This window comes from Camelus bactrianus, chromosome 6, assembly GCF_048773025.1.
Source record: "Camelus bactrianus isolate YW-2024 breed Bactrian camel chromosome 6, ASM4877302v1, whole genome shotgun sequence".
NCBI classification, from domain to species: Eukaryota; Metazoa; Chordata; class Mammalia; order Artiodactyla; family Camelidae; genus Camelus; species Camelus bactrianus.
The window spans coordinates 65,319,625-65,338,029 of record NC_133544.1 but is presented as its reverse complement, the minus strand read 5'-3'; the positions used below and the strand labels follow the sequence as shown (position 1 = coordinate 65,338,029).

The 18,405-nt window shown below is 35.7% G+C and overlaps 2 protein-coding genes across 2 annotated transcripts; both read right to left on the bottom strand.

Moving 5' to 3' along the window:
- Window positions 1–7,185: 7,185 nt before the first annotated feature.
- LOC105080914 (olfactory receptor 4K2-like) lies at window positions 7,186–8,145 on the bottom strand. The gene has a single exon (XM_010970061.2). It carries the CDS (start codon window positions 8,143–8,145, stop codon window positions 7,186–7,188), a length of 960 nt encoding a protein of 319 aa, XP_010968363.2.
- An 8,664-nt stretch (window positions 8,146–16,809) lies between these two features.
- LOC105079892 (olfactory receptor 4N2-like) lies at window positions 16,810–17,902 on the bottom strand. Its single transcript, XM_010968773.3, has one exon. The coding sequence runs from the start codon at window positions 17,731–17,733 to the stop codon at window positions 16,810–16,812; it is 924 nt and encodes a 307-aa protein (XP_010967075.2). The 5' UTR covers window positions 17,734–17,902.
- Between the last annotated feature and the right edge of the window lie 503 nt (window positions 17,903–18,405).

The window sequence follows — 18,405 nt, the reverse complement described above, 5'->3', positions numbered from 1 at the left end:
TTTCCTCGTACAAAAATGAGCATTTATCCCCCTCACTCGGGGTCGATAAAGTGATTCTTCTGCAAGAAATCACTAGTTCATGGCAGAACTATTTCTGTAATCAGGCTCAGCAGTCACTGAGTTTCAGTTATAATAAGAGTTCCTCACACAATGTAATATTTATTATGGAGCATTATCAAACCTATACTCAAAATTTTACCTCACAAGGACTCGCTTTTTAGAATGTTCAGTTCTTGTCAGATGTAAGCATTTATTTGAGTATTGAGTATTCATATGCTTTAAGAGGAGATTTCCCGTCAGTCTCTTATGATCGTCTCTAAGTAAAGGGGCAAGTGTGAAAGTACCAATACCAGTTCACTGAAGTAACAATGGAATTTTTTATTGCTGACAAAGGTGCTGATGAATCCATTATTTTAGTTCAAAAGTCAAAAAAATGGAGGATTCCTCATAAGTGAAAATATTTCCTATTTAATATTTTTGTGACCTGTCTTTAGTAAGAATAAGAATAAATTAATTATTTATTTCAGTCCCTAAGTTTCTTAGAGTGGGTTTCACAAGTTTAAAACAGTATAGTAAATTCCAGGAAAATTCCTAAAGTCTGATCCATATAGAAATAGTCTAGATTCTAGAGTCATATACAACAAATCCCATCCACATTCCCATTCTGCAGAAGATGAAACTGTGATCCAAGGACACAGTAGTTTTTTCAAGGTCATGCTTTTTCGAGGCAGAATCTAGATCATTCACCTACAAACATGGATATTTGTTTATTTTCTAAACAGTAACAAGTTATTTTGGTGCCGTGACGTTTACTGCATCATTTTTGTAATCAAAAGCTGTATTGTAAATACTACGGTTCTAAGAGAGCTGAACCATTTTCCCCTTGGTTAAACACAGCATCTGACTTAAGGAATCCATGAAACAGTGGCCTTTTGACATAGTTTCTATAGCTAATAACCAGAGTTTTTCAGACATAGAAATCATCCAGTAGTACCTATTTATTTTACTGATGATGAAATTGAATTGACTTTCCAAATTTTATATACCCGTGAAAGAGTCTAGCCAAGAAGGAGCCTGACTCTCCCTCTCTCTCTCTCTCTCTCTCTCTCTCTCTCTCTCTCTCTCTCTCTCTCTCTCTCTCTCAGTTGGACAATGGCTAAACTATCTTCAGGAGCATTTTGGTCATTGTCATTCTGAGAGCTATACATAAGAGAAATATTTAATGCATTAAAGTGAACTCTTATAACCATTATTAATTATTGAATTATTCAATTACCCAGTTGCCTGACATTGTCCAAGTTTGCATAATACAATATATAATATTGTATAGTTTGGGTTTAAAGACAGATGTATATATCAATGATTGATGGATAAATAGATTGTAAAGAGTTGAATATAAAGATAAATCAATTATTAGGTGAATGGATGGGCAAACAGATGGATATGAATGGGTGGGTGGGTGGATGTTTAGCAAGATGGAGACAGGTAGATAGATATAATCAGGAAGAAATGAATATACAGTTTAATATATTGACTCAGGTCTCTGTGTCTGTATATTGAATCTGTACAAGTTAAGTTATTGAATTTGGTAGAGTTGAAAAGATATACTCTTAAATATACTTCTTGTGATGAAGTATAGCCAATTCAATTTATGAATATATTTAATGTCACTGGGGAGATCTACTAATGAATTAGGTTGGTGAAAATATAATTTTAAAAAGCCCTTATAAATGACTCTATGAATATTATAAATCTGCCCTTTCATCTTCTCAACCCTGTTAGTGAGACCAAGTCTGCAAATTGGATATTCATATTTCATTCTGCTCATTAGCATATGGTTGGCTGATCAGAGTATGGAATGCTGCATTATTTTTTTCTATGTCAGGCTATGAATTTTGTTCTCCAGTTTAGCATCCTAACATACACACTGCTAGAATGATAGCCAAATAAACGTCATAGGTTTCATTACATGAAAATTCACATATGCTGTAAAAGGCTCCAAGCATCAGAAATGCAACATGGAAAGTTAATCTCAAAGTCAAAATTGATATAGTTGGAATAAGCACCAACCAAAGAAATTTTGAATAAAGGACTATGCCAATCTCCACTTTAAGCCCTTCAGTGATGAGGTCTTCTCTCTCCCTGCCTCATATTCTCTACTGACAGTTATTGGAGCATGATCCTTAGTGTTTCATTCCCATTGCCTCTCATAGGGAAGAAGCCTAACACTGAGTCCCAACAGTTCATTGTAAAAGATAAACCTAGCAAACAATTTCAGAGAATACTGAACCTAATTTCATAAACCTATGTCTTCACCTCCAAGAGTCGTTAGCATAATTAAAACTGTCTGGAATGTGGTTCTATAAAGTCATTTAATTTTTTTCTTATTTAATGAATTAGATTTCTGTTCGCTATGTACCTCCATCCAGCTTAAACTGTTTCACAAGTTGGTCTCTAATTATAGTCTAATAAATAAAACCAAGAGTAAATGTATTTAAAGATGTAAAAATACTTAATATTGTTCAAAAAATTAACATACACAGAAAATAAAATGGAAATTTGTCTCAGATTGGATGAACTTCAAGCAGTGAGCCTTCAGCACCAAACTGGTTTCCTGATCTCAAATCTCAGATTCAGCACTACCTCAGAACTTTTCTCTGACTCTGCAGGCACATTTGGACATGCCTTTTCCTAGTCCCTGTAGTACCATGTACAAACTTGCATCATGGCAGTTAAAACACTGCATCTCAATCACCTGTCTTTTTATAGATACAATCTCTTCAGGGACAGGGATTATGTCTTATTTCTGTTTCCAAAGGACAGAGCACAGTCCTTGATACATCAAAAGGGCTGGAAAACATTTTTAAAATTTTCTTTACTGAGAGATATTAAGGTGTTACCTTTTTGACAATATGATAATGTCATCTCTTCTCCAAAGACTGATGCTGAACCACTTCCTCAAAAAGACAATCCTATCTTTCTACAATTAAAGGTACATTTGGAAAAATTAACAGAGCTCTCAATGTACAGTGAAATGCAAATGACTACGAGCAGGCTTCTCCTGGAAGGCAGTCAAAAGAATGAGAATCAGGACACAGAAGAAGAGAGACATTAAAAAAGAAGTAGAAATATAACGGATTTTTTTAATACTCCTATTTGGCTTAAATCCTCATATAGGAATAGTCTGCTGGAATATCAGTGTTCCTGGTGATTTAATAAATGCTATGTTTGTTGAGAGTGAGCCATCAAATTTGGTGGCAAAGTCGATTACGTCAAAGTAGGAGTTAGAACAGGAACAAAAGTTATAGGCATGGTGATGAAGAAGCCGTATTATACATTTTAAGATCTTTATTAAGCATCCCTAACTGCTGGAGTAATACACATGAATGGAGTGGGCTGGTGAAAGACAAGACAGAGAGAAGAGCTCTCTAGTACTAGCCTGATCTGAAAACTCAGCTACAGCTTAGAATTCTGGCCCAATGGTAGATGGTTTACGTTTTTGTTTTTTTCTTTTGTTTTGTTTTCAAGAAAATCCATTAAGCTGTTTTCTTGTGAAACGTCCCACTATCTAACTTTATTATTTATTTTGATTTATAAACCTTTAAGAGAAGACAAGACATGCTGGGCATGCCAGCAGTTGCAGCTTGCAGCATGTTGGCTTGCAAACTGCTTAAAGAATCATGAGAAAACTAGGTTAAGAGGTTAATCCACTTGCCCCAAACTGTAAGCCTAGTTAAGTGGTATAGAGCTGAATTTGGGTCAGGCAATCTGGCTTCAGTGATGGTACTCACAATTCCCACTCCAGGAGTTTCTAGTTGTGTGTGCATGTGTGTGGAGTGTGCGGTGCGTGCAGTTATATTGAAATGTAGTCATCAAGATGTGCTATGAGGACACAGTTTGGGGTTTAACTGATTCCGCAGGAATGAGCTCCACCACCAAAATTGCCCAAGTAGAGCTGGGTACATTTATCCTACAGCTTCAGGGACATCTTAGCCCGATGAAGTGTCTGACTTGATGCTATAATTTTATGGTTCCAATGTTAACAATTTCCTGAACAGTACCATGTTGCTACATAAACAATTCTCCTTTATTTTCATAAATTTTATGAAATGTATTTCATTAAAAATAGGAAACTTTTTTCCTATAGTTGATACATGTAATTATGTGTTACATGTAAAGTGACTACATAATTATCACCATTCATTTCCCAGTTAATATTTTTAATAAGTTCAGGTATATAAGAATATAAAGCATTTCACTACTAATTTTGAATGGGTAAGAGTTCAAAAGAGATAAACATGTGAATAATATTTTATCACTGTTTAAACATGCACATTTTATTTAAAAATAGTAATACAACAGGATACTGACCTATTGAACATTGTACACATATTGTTTTCCCCCTTTCATGAAATCTTGGAATATATTTCAACTGAAAATGATTAAGAAACCCCCAAAATATAATACTTCTTTTGAAAAACACCGGTATAAATGGACAACTTTATCTACAAAACTGCACCAAAGATTAATTATTGGCACATATCCAATATTTTACTATTAGTTAATATTAGGTAAATGGACACATCTTATTAGAGTATTTAAACCATGCCCCTAAGTTCCAGTAAGCACATCTATTTCCATTCCAGTAACTCTGAAATTTTATACATGTTTAACACAATGGCAACAATAACAATATTATTAGTATTCATTACACCCTGTATAAATGCCAACCACTGCTAGTAATGTTATTTGTGTTTTGGTGTAATTTTCACAACATCCCTAGTGGTTAAATACTATATCCACATTTTATGGTGAAGAAACTGGGTCTTAGAAACATCAAAAATACTTGCTCAAGGTTGCACAGTGAGAAAGTGGCGGGACAGGAATTCAACCTACAGCAGACAGAGCCTATCTCATTGCTAGATAAACATCCCTCAAAGACAGAGAAACAGACCTTGTACTTTAATGGATCTCCAGCACCCAGCAAGGGCCTTAAACAGAGTAGGTGCTCAATGAATAATTACTGAATTAAAGATTAAAATTTTAGATGTGAGGTTTAGATTTAAAAATAAAGGTGATAATTTTTGCTAAAAAATGGATATGAGGCAAAAATCCAATTCAACCTTAACTTTTTTTCATTTGTCTGACTTCAAAGCAAAAAGGAAGAGTTTATGATTTGGTTGAAAATTAACAGAATTCCAAATTAAAAATGTAGTTTTATACCTAGCCCCAACACTACATTTCTTCATAAACTTCTGCACATTACTTAACTTCAGATATTAAGTATTTGGCTTGGAGATCATTTGTGTTAAAGCATGCTGAGACCATAAAAGTCCAAGATAAATGTAAGAAACTATTAATGTCATTGCTTTCTTTGCAAGGTGGGGGCTTGTGTTTTTCTCATAGTACTCACAAACTGTCATAATCCATGATGACAGTTTCCTGAACCTTTTTCATATACTTCAGTCAATTCAAGGAGATACAGCCTATCAGCATATTGTTATTCATAGAAATCTTAAAGTATTAGGTAATCTAACTGAGATTTCCCAAATTTGCCCCTTCTTTTTAGCAATGAAAATTTGTATCCTTCAAATACAAACTACTTAAAAAGAAGATGCATTTTAGGCAGACGTCTACATGGGTGGGAAAGGAAAAGGAAATGACATTTTTAGAATCCATTCTGTCTACTTTCCATAAAATAGCCACAACAAACAATCAATTTACTTTCATTATCTTCATATTATTGATTAAAAAGGGATAGAGAGGGTAAAGTGAATCTCCCAGGAGAGCACAACTAGACAATGACAGATCCAGGATTCCAATGTTCTACATATGTTTAGAGCAATGATCTTTGCCCCTTACAGTGATTCAGCCTTGAACTAGGTTAATGAATTCTCTGGTTCTTCAGCTGTCAGGGAAATCGACCAGCTGATTTTCAAAGACTTTCTTGTAATAAAAAATATGCTTAACATAATCAGTAAAAACCAAATTAGGGAGAATTATGTAATATATTTCTTAAATTATCATCATCTTTTCTTCACACAGGCTACATTATAGTGTATATTCATATACTCACACTAAGACTAATAATATTTTGGGATAATTTATTTGGAAATAAAAAATTTATCATGAATTTAATAGTTAATAACTTTCCAAATATTTAGTCTTGGTATAATTAATGAAGTCAGCAAATCTATGATATTCAGCCAGGTTTTGAAAGCTAATCAGATTTGAGTAGTTTAATTTCTATGTTTTAAAGTTTACAAATTACCATTTGATTAATTATTTGCTATATCAATTATCAAGTGTGATAGTGATTAACACACTTATTAAGAACAGGGTTTTATTAAATCTCCCATCCCCTGAACAGTTCTCTTTTGTTCAAAGTTGACTCAGAACTTCAACAACTGGACCCACTGAACCAATATTGTTCAACAACATTCAAAAGAATCTCTTCACAATCTCAATTTTCCATGAAGATATTCCAGTGCTATGAAAACACCTGTTATGCCCAATGCTCTTAATTTGAGTTCTACAAGTGGACACTAAGTGGACACAAAATGTCCTTGAAATGAATTGAGTCTCTAAGATCTCCATGTGAAACAAATAAACAAAGGGTTATCTGTAATGTAATTTGTACCTGTTTTTTAATGAGTGAATTTGTACTAAAATTTTTTTCCATTTATAAATACATAAAAAGGGAACCAAAAGTTTTTTTGTCCTTTCCTTCACTAGTTTTCTTTAAAAGATAACAATAAGAGATATTGATTTACTTAAAAAAAGTACTATCAGAGTACCACAAGGCTGTGCAGCTGAGCTAGAATGTTCTGGGTTAGAAGATGAAAGAACAATGTTTTATTTCAGGCTTCTCTGAGTAGTTTTAATCAGATGTATGTTTATAGAATTCAAGAGTCTATGAAGCCCTGAATTTATGTTCCCAATTTTGATGATATGTGAACTTTCCATAAAAATAACCTATAAATTTCAACAGATTTTCAAATGGATCCGTAATTGCAAAAGGCTTGCAAACCCTGTGCTTTTAGACTAGATACTTATATCTCTCAACCTCAGCTTCTTATTTTCATGAATTTAGACTAAATGACTTGAAAGACAGATTCTAACTTTAATTTTCTATTGTTCTAAGAATAAAACTGATGATATTAATCTCAGACAGGAGATCTCTGCTCATTGCATTGGATGTATTGGAATAGTTTTCCCAAGATTTAAATATTGGTTACTTAGTTTCTTTTTCACTGCTGTCTTCACTTCCTGGTTTCTCAGCGTATAGATAAGTGGATTCAGAAAGGGGGTGAAGATGGTATAGAAAACAGAGAGAACTTTGTCCACCAGGAAGTTTGTGCAAGGCCACACATAGATAAAGATGCAGGGCCAAAAGAACATTAACACAACTATGAAATGTGCAGTGCAGGTAGAAAAAGCCTTAGATGATCCTATGGAGGAGTGGTCCTTGATAGTGACGAGAACAGTGATGTAGGAGGTGAGCAAAAGCAGAAAGCTTACAAGAGCAATCACACCACTGGTTGAAATCATGAAGATACCAAGAAAATATATATCTATGCACGCTAGCTGGATGACCAAAGGAAGGTCACAGAAGAAACTGTCTACAACATTGGGACCACAGAAGGGTAAATAAAGAGTAAAAGCTAACTGGCTCATGGTATGCAAGAAACCCACTGTCCAAGAAGTTACCACAAGCCCGACACACAATCTGTGGCTCATAATTGATGAATAATGGAGAGGTTTACATATGGCAATGTACCTGTCAAAAGACATGGAGATGAGCAGCACAATCTCAGTCCCAGTGAAGAGGTGCAAAAAGAAGATCTGAGAAATGCAGCCCTCAAAGGAGATGGTCTTGTGCTGAACAAAGAAGTCCATGATCATCTTTGGAGTGGCAAAGGAGGACAGGCATATGTCAATGAGAGACAGGTTGCTGAGCAGGAAGTACATGGGGGAGTGAAGGTGTGAGGTGGACAGGACTGTGAGCAAAATCAAGCAGTTGCCCAACATGGTCATTAAATAAAAAATGGAGAACATCACAAAAAAGAAAATCTGGAGCTCAGGAGAATCAGTAAGTCCGAGTAACACAAATTCAGACACCCTGGAATGGTTGAACGTCTCCATTGATCTGCAGGCTCTGCTGTATAATGACAAAATCAAACCAAATGACAGAGCTGGAAAGTACGATACTTCTACAATTACGTATGGAGGAGTTATGGTATCAGTTAATAATTCACTAGAATGTTGATTACCTAAAATCCATCTAATAACTATCTCAGTAAAGGTTTTTATTTTTGGAACCACTTAACAATTGCTATCAGGTATCACCACAAATGGACAACTTGATTTTGATCAGCATGAAGTACATGCTGGGTTATAATCTGCACATTCCTTTCTGCATGCTGACTTAGGAGTTACATAATCCACAGTTACAGAGGAAGATTACACTGAGTGAGCGTGCTCTACTTAAGAAGTCAGATACTTTAAAATTTAAATGGGGGTTAAACTCTCAGAATTTTCTATTAAACCCCTCCAAAAAAAGCAATTATATTGAGTCTACTATTGTTGAATGCTGGATTTAAATAACAGTTTAACATAATGATTTCAGAAGACCCATTTAGTATCCTTTGAGGGTGATAAATGATTTCTTCTTTAAATAACCTCCTGTTTTCTTAACTACAGAAAAATCCATTCCACTGTCATTTCATTTGCAACTTTTCAAATTGTTTTGTCAATATTGATATGTACTATTATAACTATGAATATGTAAATGATAAATTAATTTCTTAATTCCATAAAATTACTGATGACCAAAAGGTTTACCTGTAACAGATTAGTTATTCTCAACTTTGTTATTTTATGATCTCATAGAAACATTTTTTAAAAAGAGGGAGAAATATCCTTCCTTTGTTTCTCCTCATGTTACTAAAAGAAGGCTATTTTTTTAGACTAGAAAAAAGAGAAAAAGAGTCTAGGACAAGGCCAGGAAATATACAAGATGAAAGTTGGGCCTCTTGTAGTACCAGCATATATGATGCTCAAAGCAAAACAAAGCAAACAAAAAAGAACCCACATTAATTATGGTAAGTCAAAGTAGTACCAGAGGCAACTGAAAGAAAATAAAGAAAGATACATTAAGGACTCAGCCTCATTTTTCAAAATTGAGTTTTTGATTTACAGTGAATTGTAAATTCTGCAAATATCTCCTGTGACATTTTTCATTTAAGTGACCTCCTGTTTTCCCATGTGGAGAAAAATCTGGCTTTATCCTTACTTACTTGCAAATATTCAAATTGTTCTGTCAATATTGATAAATATTTTTAAGATTGTCAGAGAACAATATTCCTGAGATTCTAAAACTGAACTGTGGCAAAGTAGTTATGAAAGTTAAGGTATCCTTGACCTGCTGTGTGACCTTGATGTTACCTTAGTAGCCTCTCTAAGATATGGCCTCTTCACCATGAGAATTAAACTAGATGGTCTGTCTAAAGCACTAAGCATATTTCCTGGGCAACATTCAAGAATTCTCTAGGTTTTGAAATTCAAATTTAAGAATACTGTTCAGAAATAATCAGCTTATTTCATTAATAGTAACAATAATTTCAGTAAAAATATTCTAACCTAGTTTCAATTTAGTGATTTAGAAAAAGATGTGGACTTCCAAAATCATTTCATCTTCTTAAAGTTAAATTACTTCTTTTCTTATAAAAATGATATGAGTATCTTGATATATTAAAGGCATTAAAAATTCTCATCCTCAGATCTTTCCATATCTCTTCTATTTTCCTGAATTAATTTATGAGGACACAAAAACTATAATTATACCTAATTTACATTATATAAATATATAATGAATGTATTATGTATTCATTATAAATGAATGAACAGTTACCAGGTTTTTTCTTCTTTCATCTTCAGCAAAGCATCTCTGTTACCTATTTAATCAAATCATCTGTCTATGTCTTCAAATTATATACATTTTTTCTTTGCTGATCCTCTGTTTTTTTTTAATTTATATTTTTGGGAGGGAGGTAATTAGGCTTATTTGTTTATTTATTTTAGTGGAGGTACTGGGGATTGAACCCAGAACCTCGTGCATGCACTCTACCATTGAACTATTCCCTCCCCCCAGTCCTCTATTATTTTTGATTTATACAAATTAAATGAAAATCTTTTTCTACCTGAAGAACATGAACTATAATTGCTTCTCAAGATCCTTAATATTATTTCTAGCTTTTCACCTACCGGCTACGCATCAGGAATCAAAAACACCATATCCTTCAAGATTCACACCTCCTGAAAACAGCATTACCATAGTCCTTACTATATACATCAGAAGCCTGGAGTATGGATGTATATTTCTCTGATCTTGGTATAAAAGCCACTAGGAAGCAGGGACATTTAGGAGATCAGGGATTAGGTACTACGATCTGTTCGCAGTGGGAGTTATTAAAATGTTGAGCTGACTTTTCCCTAAGTTGCAACAAGAGCTGTGGAGTGCGTCTTTGCTATTTAAAGTGAGGATGCACATTCATGATGAAGTAGTATTCATGAGAGAAAAAGCACACCTGGGACTGGCCTTGAGAAGACCTTGGAGCAGTTGTTTAAGGAACATTTACGGAGCGAAATGTTGCTCCTTTGATTATGGGAATATTCCCACATTTATGCCCCAGGTTCCATGTCCCAAAGTTGGAAAATTACTCTTTTAGGCTAAGGCATTTCATCACCTGCAAACTCTTGCTTTATTCAAAGAATCATGTAAAGAAGGAATCCTGCGTTAACGTTTTTGAGAGGATACCAAAAATTAGTATAGGTGAATAGGTATAATGACAGCTACTGCCACAGGTAGATGAAATCTGGGGAAAGAGAAGTTGGAAAGCTCAGAGTAGCTGAGAAAAGTGAAGATGGGTACCATACAAGTAGCCTAGAGGAATGGTATAAGAATTAAATCCCACAAATAAATGCAAAGCATTTAGCATAATGCCTGGCACAGAGAAATTGCTGAATAAAATATAATAGAAGGAACAACAGAGGTGATTATAGTTACTAACATTATTTTTAAAATATCCATGACACATAATTCAGGAGGATACTAGATGTGGAATCTCAACCTGAAACTGTAACTGAGGGTCTTGCCATATTTACTTGAAGGTCAAGGTCGATCATTCATTCATGGCGTGTTCTCCAAACACAACTTTCTTCCCAAACACCTCAGTGATTTGAACTCCACAACTTCTGTACCTATGCTATATTCCTCACGAGACTAGCAATGCAGACCAAGAAAATCTTTCCTAGCTGACCATATTCCGTGCAGGCTTTGAAATTAAAAAAAAAAAAAAAAGTGACTTTGTTTAAAAGATGTTTTTGTTTTATTTCTCTTCTGGAAAGAGAAAAAAAGGAAATGACTTTTTTAAAAAGCCCACCAACACAAAAACAGTTGCAAAGATTTGGTAAATCTAAAATATTTGTACTGGCTTAAAATGAAAGATAAGTGTATGCAATTAATTATTACCATAGTTATCCTGAAAAAGGCAAAAAGAGTAACAGAAAAATAATAGAAGTAAAAGATAATTCAGAAGAGCATGAAGGAGTTTGAGGGCATAACAAAACTGTTCTTTATCTCTGTGGTGATCGTGGTTACATGAATCTGTACATGTGTTAAAATTCATAGAACTGTACACCAAAAGAAACCAAAACTGATTTTACTTTAAAATAATTTATAAAGTAGAATTTTAAAAAGCAAAACCAAGTAATTCAGTACAATGGCAAGTTACAAAATAAGCAAACGAAACCAGTATCTTTCTGATGAATGAACAATTACTTGTTAAAGTACATGGATGAGCAATAGAATATATAAAGTAAATAGGAATAATATTAATCAGAAATGTATCTTGGGGACAAAAGCTGTACTACTCTACAGAAGGGAAAAAAGTTGAATAAATTGAAGTTCATACTGTATTACTGGAAGGAGAAATTCAGTTGTTCAATATATAAATTCCACTAAAGACTTAAAATAATTTTCAGAATTTTTCTAGAGGTAAATCAGGAAAGTGGTTAGGAATTAGAAATAACATTTATTATATGCAAAATTATTATAAAATGAAATAGTAAAATAATTAACAAAAAACATGGGATGTGTGTGACTAAAAATTAATGTAATGGAACTGGGAGGACACCAAGTAGAGATAGACCAAAGAATATATTAGAATTTACAATATTATAATGTTTACAGGATTATAACAATTGGCAAACGGGACTTTTCAGATGGAGTTAAGTTTGCTAATCAACTTTAGAATAAGACCAGCTCAGTGTAATCACAAGTGATAGAGGGATTTTGCAGATACCAACAAACTATTCTAGAGTTTGTGTCAGTATTTATCAATAGGTGATACAAATCAAATGGATAAAATGAACATGCTTATTTTTTAAAGAAATTAAAATGAAAATTGAACACATGAAAAAATACATGTAATTTATCTGTACCAATATTGAATCACTATGTTGTACATCTGCAACTAATAAAATCTCATCTACCAATTTTATCACAATTAAAAAAAGTTAGGAAAAAATGCACTTAATCAATAGACATTGTTTGCAATAGTCAAAACTGAAAGCTATAATAAATATAATACTCCTGTCTTTTCCAAATCATAAATCTTTAAAACAAAGCAAATACTACTCTTAGAAATAGCAAGGACAGATAATTCCATATATTGTTGGTGGAAGATTAAATTGACAGAATTTCACTATATATCAAAGTTTATTCCTTGTGACCTAGTAATTGTTCTTCTAAAAATTTATTCCCAGAAAATACTCAAATAAGAGTAAAAAGTTGTATTTAAAACATTTTTATATAAACTTAGCTTATAACAGCAAAATTCTAAATATACAAAAGCAGGGGATTATTTAATAAATAATAATAAATGGTAATTGAATAATTCATAGTCATTTGAGTATTATGATCTATATTTATTTAAAACATGCCTATAGTATTAAAATTATAAACTACATGTATGATATGATCCAATTTTTATAAAAATAATTATGTGTTTATAGAAGTAAAACTGACAAAATTTTAATATTAAATATTTCTAAATGATAGCATTGGATGTAATTTTCATATTGTTCTTTATTTATTTAATATTTACAAGCACCTTTTTTTGTGCCGGGAGTATTCAAAGCAAATGAATTTCTGCTTTCATGGATGTTATATACCAGAGGAGAAAAAGACAGCCAAAAAATAAGCATGTGCAACATGTGCCCTGTTCAAAGTTGATGAGTGCTATGGGGAAAAGTAATGAAGTGATGCAGGGAAGTGCAGTAGGCAGTGCTGGGGGAGTGGGTTGCAGTTTTCTGTAGGGTAGTCAGGGGAGATCTCACATGAAAGGTGACACTTGAGGATGGGTCAAATTTGAGGAAATTATAAAGTTGCCAATATCTTGGAAAAGCACATTTCAGACAGCAAGTCAAAGGACCTGGGTTAGGGAGTGAGGAGATCAGGAAGCCAACAGGTCTGAACAGAATGATCAGGATAAGACGTAGTAGGATAAGAGGTCAGAGAGCAGAAGGGTTAGGAGTTGGAACAGATAGAAGGGGTCGTATGGACTTTAGAGATAACAAGAGAAAACTTTAGCTCTTTATGGTTGGGAGTCATTGAGGGTTTTGAGAAGACAGATGGTATGACTATTTTAACCAGATCATTCTGGATGCTCAGCTGAGAAAAAACTAAAATGAGACAAGAACAGAAGTAAGACCAGTAAAGAGGCTACAGCCATAAAAGAGGCAAGAGATGTTGGTGGTTTGGGCCTCGGTGGTAGAATTTCAGGGATGGATGACCTAAGCTGGCAGTTTTATGATGGCAGAACTAACCCGGACTTGTTAACAGATTGCATGTGGAATATGAAAGAAGATATTTCTAAAATATAATAAATCCAAGATTTTAGACCAGAGACTGGAAAAATGAAGTTACAACTAAGTAAGAATTGAATCGTAGGGTGGGGAGAGGGGTGTGGTGACGATCAGGAGTCAGTCTGGGATGTGATGCGTGAGGCAAGGTTAGGACACCGAAGGTAGAGCTGTGACAGTGGCACCGGACGCTGGGTAGGGGAGCCTAGGGTCCATGAGGAAGATGTGTATAGAAGCAAGCAATATATAGATGGGATTAAAGCCAAGAAAGCTGGGTAGCTAACGACAAACTCTCAAGAAGAATGAGGGCACAGCTGCTTAGGTGGAGGGGAGACCGTGCAAGTGGAGACTCCTGGAAGGCAGTGATCCACTGCGTCAAGTGCTATTCAGAGGTGAAATACCAAGAGACCTGAACAAGGATCTTTGATATCATTGGTGAGCACAACAGGAGCTGTTTTATCAGCATGATTGGATGAGGTGAAAAGGAAAGACATTGGAAGCAGAGAGTAAAAACATGCCAGCCTGAAAAGATTAAGACTACAGACTATCGGATTCCCACTCTGTAACATTCTGTAAAAGGTAAAATCATAGCAATAGTAAAAAGGTCAGTGGTTGTCAGGGGCTTGAGGGGAGAGGAGAGGGTGGGAGGGATGACTGGGTGGATCATAGGGGATTTTTAGAGCAGCGAAACTATTCTGCGTGATACTGTAATGGTGGATATATGACACGCATTTGTCAAAATCCATGAAACTGTACACAAAAGGTGAACCCTAGTGTGAACTATGGACTTCATTTTTAAATAATGTATTAATATTGATTCGTCAGTTATAACAAACACACCACACTAATGCAGGATATTAATGGAGGAAAGTATGTGTGTGTAGTGAGGTGGGGAGGGGTATAGGAACTCTGTATTTTCTGCTCAACTTTTCTATGAACCTAAAACTGCTCTTAAAAAGTCTATTAGTATTGTTAAAGTATAAGTTACCTTGGAGCTTTGCTGTAAAGGGAAGGAGAGAACTGAGGTAAGATATGGAAGGAGAAAGTTGACAAAAAGGTTTTATTTAAGATGAAAGAAATGTGGTTATATGCTAAGGGGAAAATCCAGTAGGGAGGGGAAAGTTAATGGTGCAGAAGACAGAAAGGAGAATTACCAGAATGATGGCCTTTAGTGGGAAAGAAGGGATGGACTCTGCGGCACAGATGGGGGAGTCAGTTTTTGTGGGAGCACCATCAGGTCACCCAGTCACAGGAGGGATGCAGGCACACGGGCAGATGTAGGAGTAGAAGCTTGAGGAATTCTCTTCTGCTCCTTCTCTCAGTGAAATAGGAAGCTCCATGATAAGCTGAGAATGAGGATGGGGAGGGAGCTTTTTGAGAAAATACTCATGAGGGAGATATTTGAGAATATCTGAATATTTATATAGAATATCTGAATATTTTTTCATAATTTGAATATTTTATATTATACGTGGTTTATATTCATAAACATTTTAATTCTGATTATTTTTCAAATAAAATATAAAAATTAATCCCTTGTATTTTTGGTTACACTGTTGTTTTAGATGCTTCCCATTCATTCAGTGTATTCAGAAGACACTTGAATTTTGTTAAGTCAATTAGGCAAAGAGGCAGTAACAGGAGAGGCTTCTGTTTTTCTCGGGGAGATCTAATTGGTGCAGAGTGGCAGATAATCATCTTGATCCTAACAGGGTGGTGGTTTTCACACAACAGATGGCAAAGGTTGTAGCAAAAACAGCTCTCTTTTGACAGTCTATGTTGTTTTAGGTGTCATATCTGCATACCCAGCCTATAGTCTGTTCTTCCAGACTTTGCAAATTTTCATAAGCACATAATTCTCTATATTAAATCATCCTTTAAATAGCTAGAATGCAACACATTCCTGACTGGTCCTCCAAAGAACCATGATCACTACACTCAGTGTGAAATCAGTCAGTGATGAGATCAACAGACAGCTAGGAGTCATAAAAATCTGCTAGGGCTGCTCATGAAGTTTTGGAGAAGAGAAAGTGAAACGTACCCATGAAACATGAAACACATCCTTTTCCCCTGAAAACTACCAACTTTCTTTTGCTTTCCTTTATGTAATTATGGGAGAAAAATTTACAGCTTAATTTCTTTCAAAATATAGGCATGGTATTTCCCTTTTAGTTATATTTTTCAACTCTGATATCTTCACAAAATCTTATGTTCACAGCCCTAAGTCATTTATGAAACCATAGTAGAGTAATTACTGTGTTGCTTAAAATCTTACAATGATTTCTTACAGTAATTATTTTAAAAATAAACTCTTAATATCCACTTTATAGACCTATACATGTGTTGGACACTATTGTTATCTCCAATGAGTTCTAATCATTTTTGCATTCATCTGTTATATCCTGGTCAGTCTGGCTTTGCTGTGTTTGTCAAATATACCAAATTCATTACCATCCTCAGAATTTTTGCACTGTATATTCCCTCTGCCTGGAGTGCTCTGCCTGCTGCTGTCTGCACAGTGGCATATTCGGTTTATCTAAATATCAGCCAAAATGACATCTGCTCATAGTCGTCTCCCTGCGACGACTAAAAGTAAGGTCATTACCCCGGTCTCACAGTTACAATCTAATATTTTGCTTTTCGTTTTAGTTCTTGAAACCCTCCTGTTTATTTTCTATGTTATTGGGTGTTTATTCCTACTAAATTGTAACTTCAGGAGGGCAGTGACATTACCTGTCTCCTTGATAGCTATTTCTCCTGGTGCCTAGAACAGTCCTGACAGACAGCGGATGATCAATAAATGTAGTGTTGGGAAAATGAATACATTAATGTCACATGAAATTCTCCAGTTTCAATTTTCTTATTCATTTTTCCCACGTTTTATCAGGCTAAGTGCTGATAAAATAACTTTCTCACTGAAGCTTTTATTTCTTGGTTGCGAAGGGTATAAATCACAGGGTTCAATAAAGGAAAGATCACTGTATGGCAAAAAGAAACCACCTTGTCTGCTGGTAAGGCTCTGAAGGGGCGGCTATAGATAAAGATGCCAGGCCCAAACATGAGAAATATAACGATGATATGGGTGGTGCATGTGGACATGGCTTTGCTCTTCCCCTCAGAGGAGGAACCACGTACACGGCAGAGAATGACTGCATATGAGACCAGAAGCCCCAATAAACACAGGAGAGTGAGCAGGCCACTGTTGAAGACCATCAGGAGCTCCACCACAAAGGTGTCAGTGCAGGCCAGCTTGATGACCTGCGGCACATCACACAAGAAGTTGTCCAGTCGGTTTGGACCACAGAAGGGCAAGCGGAGGATGAGGGCCACCTGGATAATGGAGTGCACAAATCCCCCAATCCAAGGAGCCAACAGCAAGACATGGCAAGCTCTTGGGTTCATGACGGTTGAGTAGTATAAAGGACGACAGATGGCAATGTAGCGGTCAAAGGCCATCACAACTAGGAGAAACCCTTCGCCTGCTCCAAGGAAGTGCAAGAAAAAGAGCTGAGTGATGCAACCTTTATAAGATATCACCTTCTTCTCAGAGAAGAAATCCGCCAGCATCCTGGGAGCCACAATGAAGGAGTAGGATGCATCCAGGAAGGCCAAGTTGCCCAGAAAGAAGTAGAGAGGGGCCGTGAGGCCAGGGTCTGACCTGATGGTGAGGATGATGAGGAAATTTCCAGGGAGGATGATGAGGTAGAAAATTAGAACTAGCACAAAGACCAGGAGCTGAATACTTTGAGACTGGGTCAAACCAACAAGGATAAATTCGGTCACCACTGTATTGTTCTCAGTCTCCATCTCCTCTGCCTGCAGATCATAAAGAAACAGAGTTCATTGCTGTTACTATTTCTTCCACCTAGACCCTGGATGTCCTCCAGCTAAGTGTTTAACACACTGATCACTTCAACTAAAAACAACAGGTTTCCATCCACACCGATGTCCTGGGTAAATTCTGAACATTTCCTTCATCCAGATTGAAAGCAAACAAACAAACAAACAGAAAAACACTGCGCTCAGAGCTGCACTCTTACTCCCATTCAGCCCTGTGCTTCTACAGCACTGATATCCAACTTGGGAGGCAGCATCCTGCCCTTTCTTGGGATTCCTACCTTCTTGAATCATAGGAAAAGTTTCTCAATTGAGATACAGTGTAACTCCAATTATCAGGAGCTTTGCATTTTGGTGGCTGTACTATGCTTGAGGCTGAACAGCTGTCTTGGGATTACACGCCTTTTCTCCTCATCCACCAACCCAAATGGTTCACTGAGTATTTACTTGCTACAGTTCCTGTGGAATTTCCAGTTCCTGCCTACTAACTCTCTGCCTTGCTCTCTGTTTCCTTCTATCACCCTCCTCAGACCTGGTGTCCTTGTAATGCCCTGACCCAAGCTGTGCCCCAGTTTCCCAACAATAGGTCCACTTGTCACCTAACTTAGAGGTAGTCTCCTAGCTGCATCCCTGGGTAAGCAC